Source organism: Orycteropus afer, unplaced genomic scaffold, assembly GCF_000298275.1.
Source record: "Orycteropus afer afer isolate SDZICR_OR568_19922 unplaced genomic scaffold, OryAfe1.0 scaffold00088, whole genome shotgun sequence".
Lineage (NCBI taxonomy): Eukaryota > Metazoa > Chordata > Mammalia > Tubulidentata > Orycteropodidae > Orycteropus > Orycteropus afer.
The window spans coordinates 790,722-802,066 of record NW_006921675.1 but is presented as its reverse complement, the minus strand read 5'-3'; the positions used below and the strand labels follow the sequence as shown (position 1 = coordinate 802,066).

The following is an 11,345-nucleotide window of genomic DNA, read 5'->3' as shown; positions in this document are numbered from 1 at the left end:
CCTTCCTTCCGAGGAGTGGCTGGTGGGTTTGAACCGCCAGCCTTCTGGTTAGCAGTCAAGTGCCTTAGGCACTATGCTACCAGAGCTCCTACCTAATGGAATAGATCATCCTTTTTAGGGTGGTAGTATTTAAAAAGAGCCCCATTATTTAGTGGTGGGAAGGCCATTACAACAGATTTGATGAAAGTCAATGGATAAAGTTATCCTAAAGACAATCATATCCAATGGTATTATATACAGTAAAACCTGTTAGAGCCAGAATTGACTGGACTGGCTTGCTTTTCTGGGTCTCACAAGTTTTCTGGCTTTGACAGGGTTCAGTCTTACTACTTCTCTATGCTACGTTAGTGGAAAATATTTGAGTTGTCCTTCTCTGACAGGTTTCCACCTTACCCGAGCCCCAGCTTTCCCAGGTTTTACTGTACATAGTTTGGGAATTTGGTTTAATTGATCGTATCTCTTTACATTATTCTTTGATGGTTTGTGACAGGACTTGTGTTTATCAGGTGCCTATCAGTAATGTTGTTAGTTGCCCTCAAGTGGATTCCACCTCCTGGTGATCCCATGTGTGCAGAGCAGACTGCTCCAACAGCATTTTCAAGCCTGTGACCTTTTGGAAACAGATTGCCAGGCCTGGCTTCTCAGGCACCTCTGGGTGGGGTCAACCTTTCAGCTTACACAGAACGCTTAACTGTCTACACCACTGAAGGGACCACAGCAGTAATGTGTAGCCCATATCTCGTTGTAATCTGTTTTTCAGATTTAATTACTTGATAAACCATTGTTTCTAAGACTAAGAGGAATCACTTTTCCTGCTTTCTCTGTTAACTGTGGCTTTTTGAAAAATTCCTGCTTCCTGACTTCTCATTCATCTTTTTGTGTATTTCCTCCTCCCTCTGCTTCCCATTATTTTAATTCTGCACTGTATCTTTTGGTATTCCTCTCCTTACTTATCTCCACAAATCCCCAAGTCCACACTGGGCTCTAATACATCTTTCAACTAAATCTGTACTAGTTGATATGTCTCTCAATTCTCTTGGCAACTTGTTCTTTTATGTAAATTGTATACAAAAATATACTTGCACATCTTAAAAATACGATGTAAACCAAAAGAGCAATGCTGTTAAATTACTGTTCCCAATCACAACATTATATTTTTAAATATAGATGTTATTTAAAATCTCTTACATTGTGAAATGAGTATTACACTGTAAGTAATTATATTCACAGTAAAAGGCACTGTATTCAATAGATGTGCTTAATGGTGGGCCAGAAATTTTGCCAGTGTTTTAATTCACATGTAATTCTTATAGACCCTTGTGTTAGCAACAATTAACAGTAACACTACTTTAACTAAAAAATGATAAGCTGATTCCATTTATATTCTCTGTGGTTATTTTATATTCCTCAAATTTTATAGTCCTTTACAGGAAGGAAAAAAAAAGGCATGATAAACTAATTTGCTACAACATTTTTTCCCCAAATTTTAGAAAGTATAAAACACAAGAAACTTTTTTGCGCACTCTACTTTTATAGAACCACCAGATTTATAATTGATTTCTTTATTTTATTAGATTTATCAGTATACATGGCAACTTTCTCAAATCTCAAAGTAGGTTCCAAAAGTATGTAATTTTAAAGATGAAAAAATCATTTCCCTTTAGATGTCATATTTCTAGAGATATTAAAGTCTGTTTATAAACAAGAATAATTGATAAACTAACACACTTTAGAAATCAGAATATTTTAAATTAAAATATTTTAAATGAATACAAGATATGTCTTTTTAATTAACTATCATAGTTAAATTTAATATCACAAAACAAAATGGCTTATCCTCACTAGTTTCTCAAGTGAGGTAAAGTCATTGGGTTTTACACTTAATATAAGTTTTAAATGTGATTATTAAATGATAATATTTTATCAATTATAGGAAATATTTATTTATAGAAATTTCCTCAGGTCCATCAATCTTTTTAGGCCAAGTTTGGGCCCATGTCAGTCTTCAAGGTTAGATTCAATGCACCTAACCTGCCTAGTAGGCCTATCAATTTAAGAATCTGAATTTCATTGATAATAAGAGGAATAAAAAGTGGCCAAATCACTGTTGAACTGGAAAAAACAATTAAAAGTGAATGAGATAATATCAAATAACTATTTTAAAAATTTCTTTTAATTTAAACAGGAATGCCCACTAATATTGGGTTTAAAATTTCAGAAGATAACTTTAAAAAAAAGAAATAGTGAAGTCATCACCTTATTAATAAAAAAACTAAAGTTTAAAAGTCACTGAAGGGGTAAAAAACCACTTGTAGTCTACATTTAAAAGTAATTTTAATCATAGCTAAGACAAACTAAAAACAAAGAATTCTATTAAGAAACAAAAATAAACATTTCATAACTCCTAAAATGTAGATACTTAAGATCCTAAATGAAAATATTAAAGGAAAAGGGCCTTGATATTTTTTTCCCAATGATTTATATTATAAAATCAATTTCTAAATAGCTCATATCCTTTGCTTTGGTGTTCTGTCTGCTATCAACTAACCATTAGTACAGTAGAAAAATCACAAAATCACTTATGGTCTTTTCAAATGCTTGGCATTATAATGTGATCTCATATCTTTCCTCAAATTAAACTTTGCTCCACATATTCCACATGTATACAGATGAACATCCATGTGCTGCTCCAACTGTTCATTATTTGGGAATATCTGAAAGCAGACCTGGCATATAGTCTCACCAGCAGATAAATGAGAAATCATATGCCGTACATGATCATGTTTTCTGAAGTTTCCTTGATCACAAATGGAACAGACATACCTGGCCATGCCTTTGTGCATATCATTGTGCAGTCGCAACTGACGTTCTCTTAAAAACTGCTTCCCACATGTCTGACAGACAAACTGTTTTTCCTTAGTATGAACAGTATAGTGTTCTCTTAGGTGACACCGCTGATAAAATCCTTTTCCACAGAGATTACAAAAATGCTTTCGTCTGTGATCTCTCTCATTTTCCTCCATGATGGCACTCTTAAACACATCTTGGTCTAGGCAGGTGGACATATGTTCAACCACTAGATTTTCAGTCTCAAAACGCTGGCCACAATTAGGACATCGAAAGGGACAGGCAGAATGTTTGAACAGCTGCTTTTTTTGGATACTGTTTATCTGGAAATGATTGTCCCTAAAGTCATCCAACATTTCTACAAACATATCTCTTATTTCCGACTGCTCATCGGGATTCTCTTCCATGTCCATTTTCTCCTCAGTGTTTCCTAACCCATTCATCGTCAGATCTTGGGGTTCTCCACATCTCTGAGCATGTTCCTGAAGTTGTCTACCCTTGACTAGTATCTGTCCACATTTACCACATGCACAGATATTTTCAATGTGTTTGGCTAAGTAATGGGATGACAGGTCCTCCTCAGTTATGGTGAGGCCACACAGCTCACAGGACGCATTTTCGCTGTCCTCTTGTATCGGACTGCTATTGTTAGGGGGCCGCATGTTTTCTAAACCACCTCTTTCATCAGCATTTATTGACATCCGAGGTTTGAGAGTTTTCCTACCACTTTTTTTAATACTGACATCTTCTTCAACATAGTATCTATAAAATGGCTCTTCAGGTTCATCTTCTAATTCATCATTGTCAGTGGATTCATTACAGTCTTTATCCGTAACCTTAATAATGTTAAAGTCTTTCAGTTCATCCGTAGGAATATCTTCTGGCTCCATCTTGATGATGATTCTTTTTCTCTCAGCAGCTCGACTTTTTTCCTCACTGGCCATTTCAGACTCCACTGTGCTGCTTTTCCTGCTTCCAGTGGTTGATGTCGAATCATCAGCAGCAGCCTGGCTTGTGTCTCCTCTGTACTTGTCTGTCTGTGCAGGAAATGTTTTAGAAGAATCCTTCTCACCAAATTCTGCTTTGATGTTACTGTCTTTTCCATCTCTAATATCTACTATTCGGTGGTAAGATCGTGTGTTTTGGTATGAATGTCGGTTAGTACAGGTTAGCACATGTTCGTCTAATAATTTTTCACAGCTAAAGCCAAATCCACAGCTGTCGCAGGTAAAGCTCCGGCCAAAGCGCCGTGACACACGTTCTTTTGGAGTAGATAACTTGGACACAGAGTTTTTTTTACATACATCAAATAGTGGTTCAGCAAAATTACCTAATTGTAAAGACTCTTCATCAGGCTCTCTATTATGTGGTGTATTTACTGTTGAACTTGGCTCTGCACACCACCTGTTGGCTTCATTGCCATTTCTTGTTGCAGTGTCTTCATACATTCTCACCCCAAATATCATTTTGCTGTTCTGTTTGCTGGAGGCAGAAGATGAACATTTTGAACTAGAACAATCTGCATCCTGTATGTCTTCTAAGCAGTCAGGAACATTGTACAGCTGTAGGTAGTTCATTGCCACTTTAAACTGCTCAAAACTAGAGGGAGCTGTCATTATTTTCCCTAAATACATAAATTGCAAAATGAGATCAAAGCACTCGGCACTAATTTTCATGTTGCTGAGATTCAGCTGTGCAGTACTATGCTGATGGTTCATGAAAAACATCCTAAAATAGGAGCTACAGGCAGCTAGAACTGCTTTGTGTGCTTGAAAGTAAATGTCATCAATTGCAATACAACAGTCACAGAGAAAACCCCATTCTCTTTGGTTGTTTAGCTGCTGAAGGACGTAGCTGCTGTGGCTTGGCTTTGCCATCTTCTATTAATCAGAGACCTATGTAAAACAAAAATTAATAATTAAAGTCAGACAAAATAGCAGAAAAGTATGTGAAAAAAAATTCATCATGATTTGTGACTTGTGTGACTCTGTTATTACCATCAAGGTATGAATAGCTTTCCATTCTAATGTTAGACATAGTGATAAATACCTCAATCATTTTTTTAAATTTGAGGATGAAAACACCCAGCCATTTGTTCAGGCTTCTCATATTAATTTTAGTTAGTGATTAAGAAATATAAGCAAAAACCATCATTTTGGTTTATTATAACTCTAGGGGGGAAAATGTATACTAAATTTGAAAGGAAAAGTTATTAGTTCAAAAGTATTTGAAAGATACAAAACAAAGTAAATAAAAATGTAACTTATAAATTAATAACTAGATTGTTATTAAAAATCTCTTAGATGATTGCCATTATGAATCATTGTTCATTTTTTAACTGTGATGAGCATATTTTCATTGTGTTTTAGAAAAGGCCTTTGTCTTTAAGATATTGTAGTCTTTATAGATGGGATTATACATCTGAGATTTGCTTCAAAGTAATCCAATTGGGTGGGTATTGGGAGTTTAAAAATCGAAAGGGAAGAAGAACACTCAGCATTTCTCAAGCTGAAAAAACTGAATAAAAAATATAAGCCTTGAATTGCAAGACTCAAGGATTCTCCATAGAATATTGAATATTGAATATTGATTCTCCATAGAATATTGAAGTATGCAGGAAGCATCAAAATTAAATGGAAGGAATACACAGTCACTGTACCAAAAAGAACTGGTTGATATTCAGCCATTTTAAAAGCATATATAATCAGGAACTGATGGGATTGAAGGAAGAAGTCCAAGCTGCAGTGAAAGAATTGGTAACAAAAAAAAAAAAAAAAAGCTCCAGAAATTGAAAGAATGAATACCCACTGAGATGTTTAAACAAACAGATGTGATGCTGGAAGCACTGACTCACTGGTGACAAGAAATCTGGAAGACAGCTATCTGGCTGACTAGAAGAGATCCATCCACACCTGTGCCCATTCCAAAGAAAGTGATCCAACAGAATGCAAAAATTATCAAACAGTATCATTAATATCACATGCAAGTAAAATTTTGCTGAAAACAAAAATGGTTGTAGCAGTACATTTATAGGGTACTGCCAGAAATTCAAGCCAGAACAAGAAGATGTGGAATAAGGGGTATCATTGCTGATATCAGATGGATCTTGACTGAAAGCAAAGAATACCAGAAAGGTGTTTACCTGTGTTTTATTGATTATGCAAAGGTATTTGACTATGTGGATCCTAACAAATTATGGATGACATTACAAAGAATGGGAATTCCAGAACACTTAATTGTGCTCATGAGGATCCCATACATAGACCAAGAGGAAGTCATTCAAACAGAACAAGGGAATACTATGTGGTTTAAAATCAGGAAAGGTATGTGTCAGGACTGTATCTTTTCACTATACTTATTCAATCTGTATGCAGATAATCTGAGAAGCAAGACTGTATGAAAAAGAACGTGGCATCAGGATTGGAGAAACGCTCATTAAGAACTTGCAATGTGCAGATATGCAAATGACTCAACATTGGTTGTTGAAAGTGAAGACGACTTGAAGCACTTAACTGATGAAGATCAAAGTCTTCAGTATGGATTACACCTCACCACAAAGAAAACAAAAATCTTCACCACTGGACCAATAAGCAAAATCATGATAAATGGAGAAAATACTGAAATTATCAAGGATTTCCTTTTACTTAGATTCACAATCAATGCCCATGGAAGCAGCAGTCAAGAAATCAGACTTTATACTGCACTGGGCAAATCTGCTGCAAAAGACCTTTTTAAGTGTTAAGGTGCAAAGATGTCACTTTGAAGACACCTCACCCAAGCGATGGTCTTTTTAATAGCCTCATATGCATGTGAAAGGTGACCAATGAATAAGGAAGACTGCAGAAGAACTGATGCACTTGAATTGTGCTGTTGGTGAAGAACACTGAATGTACCATGGACTGCTAGAAGAATGAACAAATCTGCCTTGGAGGAAGTACAGCTGGACTGCTTCTTGAAGTGAGGAAGGCAAGACCTCACCTCTCATACTTTGGAAATGTTATCGGGAGGGAGTAGTCCCTGGAGAAGGACATTATGCTTCGTATAGATGGTCAGCATGAAAGAGCAAGACGCTTAATGCGACGGACTGATACAGTGGCTGCAACAATGGGCTCAAGCATAGCAATGATTGTGCGGATGGTGCAGGACTGGGTGGTGTTTCATTCTGTTGTACGTGTGGTTGCTGTGAGTCGAAACTGACTTGATGGCACCTAACAACAACCACAGGGAGGTGTTAAAGGAAGTTAAAATGAGACAAGATTGTCCATATGTTGATTGGTATTGAAGCTGGGATATAAGTATAATTCTATTTTCGAATGGTTAAAAATTTTCATAGGAAAAAATTCAATGAAAAAACTTAGATTACATGGAAATGTCATCAAACAAATAGGTTTGACCAATGTTTTTCTCTTTGAAGAACTACTGGAGCATTACTGAATTATTAGAGAAGTAATACTTCTTCTATAGAGTCAGAATATATTTCTTAAATAGATTTAAATTAAGCATATAGTATATGTTTGGTATGAACTGTAAGGTATATAGAAAGAAGCAGTGGATACAGGGATTTATTTGGGAAGGAGATACTATCCTTAGGTTTTAAAGGAATTTTTTCTTCTACTTTTTTAATTAAAAAATAACATGTGCATTGTAAAAAATTCAAACACAGAAGTATATAGCATAAAAACACACCTCAGGTTGTATACTCCTTCCCTTTAAACACTCTGGGTTATAGATCTTCAGATCCGTTTATATGCAAACAAATATGCATATTCAATAGCCACTGAGTACGTTCTATGTATCAGAATATTGGTTTGCTTTTGTTATATTTTTGTTCATTTACCTAAATGTTGTTGTTGTTGTTCTTAGGTGCCGGTGAATCGTCTCCAACTCATAGCAACCCTATGCACAGCAGAACAAAACACTGCCCGGTCCTGTGCCAGCCTCACGATCCTTGAGCCCATCGTTGCAGCCACTGTGTCAATCCATCTCATTGAGGGCCTTCCCCTTCTTTGTTGACCCTCCACTTTACCAAGCATGATACACTTCTCCAGGGAATGGTTCCTTCTGACAATATGACCAAAGTAGGTGAGACAATGTCTGGCCATTCTTGCTTCCAAGGAACATTCCAGCTGTACTTCTTCCAGGACAGATTTGTTAGTTCTTTTAGCAGACCATGGAACTCTTAGCATTCTTCTCCAACACCACAACTCAGAACCATCAACTCTCCTTCAGTTTTCTTTATTCATTGTCCAGCTCTCACATGCATAAGAGGTGACTGAAAATACCATGGTTTGGGTTGGGCATACCTTAGTCTTCAAGGAGACATCTTTGCTCTTTATCACTTGAAAGAAGTCTTTTGCAGCAGATTTGCTCTATGCAATACGTCGTCCGATGTCTTGACTGCTGCTTCCGTTGGTGTTAATTGTAGAATCAAGTAATATGAAGTCTTTGACAACTTCAACCTTTCCTCCATCCACTGTGAAGCTGTTTATTGGACCAGTTGTGAGGATCTTTGTTTTCTTTCTGTTGAGGTGTAATCCATACTGCAGACTGTAGTCTTTAATCTTCAACAGTAATTGCTTCAAGTTATCCTCACTTTCAGCAAGCAAAGTTGGGTCATCTACGTATCAGTTTGTTAACGAGTCTTCCTCCAACCCAGATGTTCTTTTTCATATAATCCAGCTTCTCGGATTACTTGCTCAGCATATAGATTGAATAAGTATGGTAAAAGGATACAACCATGACACCCTCCCTTCTTGATTTTGAACCATGCAGTATCCCCTTGTTCTGTTTGAATGAAAGCCTCCTAATCTATGTACAGGTTCCTCATTAGTACAATCAAGCGTGCTGGAATTCCCATTCTTCTCTGTGTTATCCATGATTTGTTATGATCCACACAATCATATGCTTTTGCATAGTCAATAAAACATAAGTAAACATCTTTCTGGTATCTTTTGCTTTCAGCTAAGATCCATCTGACATCAGCAATGATATCCCTTGTTCCACGTCCTCTTCTGAATCCAGCTTGCATTTCTGGAAGCTTTGTCAATATACTGCTGCAACCGTTTTTGGATTATCTTCAGTAAGATTTTACTTGCATGTGATATTAATGATATTGTTTGATATGATTCACATTCTGTGGTATCATCTTTCTTTGGAATGGGTACAAATATGGATCGTTTCCAGTCAGTTGGCCAGACAGCTGCCTTCCAAATCTCTTGGCATAACCAAGTGAGTGCCTCCAGTGCTGCATCTGTTTGTTGAAACATCTCAATGGGTATTCTGTCAATTCCTGAAGACTTGTTCTTTGCCAATTCCTTCAGTGCAGCTTTGACTTCTTCCTTCTTACCTAAATAGTATTATACAGTATATATGCTTTTCTGCAACTAGTCTTCTTCACTCAACAATGTATGGTAGAGTACAAGTATTTTTAATATTGAGAACTGACTTTGAATAAAGAAAGGATAGCACCAGAAGTCCTATTAATTACAGAGCTAAAATAAGATCTTATTTTAGCCTCAATTTTTAGTCTGTATACATAAAGCTTAAAAATCCCTATTCATCCTAAAAACAACTTGCAGTGTAGTAAATTACTTAGTATGGCTTTTCTACCCATAAGTCATTGTAAACTCAGTGGTGGAATGAGCAACTGAGGAGCTCCTGATTGTAAATGTGATCCACCTGGGTTATTTCTGTTGGACGTGGCACAACACAATGTTATGGGAGGCTCTCTCTCAGGTGCTTAGAGTTCTGATGCTATGATTGGCTAGTTTGGCCACTCTGCCAAGCTCAAAAGAAGGCCTCCTAGAGGCAGAACTCTCTCTGACTGCTGGTTGAGGAAGATGTGCTGCTGAAAGAGACACGTGCTGCTGGGAAAGAGACGCAGGAGACACGCATTGCTGAGTAAGACACCAAGGCACATGCACTGCTGGGGGAGAGACTGTGAGAGACTTGGCTGAGAGACAGTGGGCTGGGAGAGAGACTGAGTGTTTTTCCTGAACTTGAATTGTAACCTGGTTCTTCCCTAATAAACCCCATAGTCTGTGAGTTCTGTGTGGCCACTGCAGTGAATTATGAAACCCAGAAGAGAGGCGGTGGGTGCTTTGGGAGGAACGGTTAGAGAAAGGGCTGGAGGGAGGCAGCATGTCTGGCCTGGCAGGAATAGGCCTTGGGTTATTGATGATGACTCTGTCTTCCTCTTGTGGGATTAGAGGAGGTCTGACCATGTGGCCTCCTTGCCCTTTTTGCACAACTTCCTATGCAATTTGACTGAACATAAAAAGAACATTTAACAGACTGCTAAGATAAAATGTTCATTCTTCAGTCCCCAAAGCCTTCAATGCCCATAGTAATTAAGACCGTCTAAGTTTACTTACTTCTACTTGCTTTTTATCTGTTCCTCATAAGTCAAATTTGGACCATATACCCCTTTCCCACTGCCTATAGACACATCCAATGAACTCTGGTGGCACAGTGGATAAGGACTTGTCTGCTAACCAGAAGGTCAGCAGTTCAAACCCGTCATGCACTCTGTGGAAGGAAGATAGGGCGATCTACTTCCGTAAAGATTTCCAGCCTCAGAACTTCAGTGGGGGGCCGCTATGAGTCAGAATCGACTCTATGGCAGGAAGTTTGGTTTTTTGGTTATAGACACAACATGTCTCCTTTCCTGTATCCCAGCCTAAAGACACGGAATTGCATAGCCTGGGAAATGGGTCTGCTCCCTGATGAAATGATGGTGGCTTGTAATAAGACCTACTGCCTTCCTCAGATTGCAACCAACACGTCTTTTCTGGAAGCCAGATCAAGTATTTCAAGTAAACAGAGTATTTCAACCTCTATCGCTATGAGTCAGATCCAACTCAACCGCCATGCATTTAGTTTTTTTGGACAACTTAGGTATCTATCTGTACCCAAACTGTGAGAAATCATATTCAGTAAATATTTAAATAAGAAAGTAATGAATGTACAGAGTATTCATCAATGTGGTATTTATTATTTGAAATGTCTGATAATAAGGGAATTGTTAAGTAAACTAACATGGAATTCATCGTCATGTGACCTTTAAAAATTATATTAATGAAGACTGTAGAAGAAAATGGGAGCTCTGGTGGCGTAGTGCCTAAGGCACTTGACTGCTAACCAGAAGGCTGGTGGTTCAAACTCACCAGCCACTCCTCAGAAGGAAGTCTGGGCAATCTACTTCCGTAGAGTTACTGCCTCAGAAACTCAAGGAGGGCTCACTATGAGTCGGGATAGATTCGACAGCAGTGAGTTTGTTTTTGTTTTGTAGAAGAACATGAAAACAATTTTCAAGATGGAGAGCCAAGCAAATAAACAAAGGATACAAAATTATGTCATAATTACAATTATAAAAAAACAAATTTTATTAAAAGGGTGAAAAAAAATGCACAAAAATCTTGACCCTCAAGGCCATTTTAAATATGACAAGATTCTAGGTCTATAGTCATTTTGTAGGATTTAGAGACCTTTAATGAATA

General features: G+C 37.4%; 1 protein-coding gene across 1 annotated transcript in view; it reads right to left on the bottom strand.

The window, feature by feature from the left end:
* Positions 1-4,724, bottom strand: part of ZBTB1 (zinc finger and BTB domain containing 1) — a 10,654-nt gene extending 5,930 nt beyond the window's left edge. Inside the window, exon 1 of the mRNA XM_007942286.2 lies at positions 2,824-4,724. Coding sequence (XP_007940477.1) covers positions 2,824-4,724 — 1,901 coding nt within the window. The remainder of the gene's footprint in view (positions 1-2,823) is intronic.
* Positions 4,725-11,345: the final 6,621 nt, after the last annotated feature.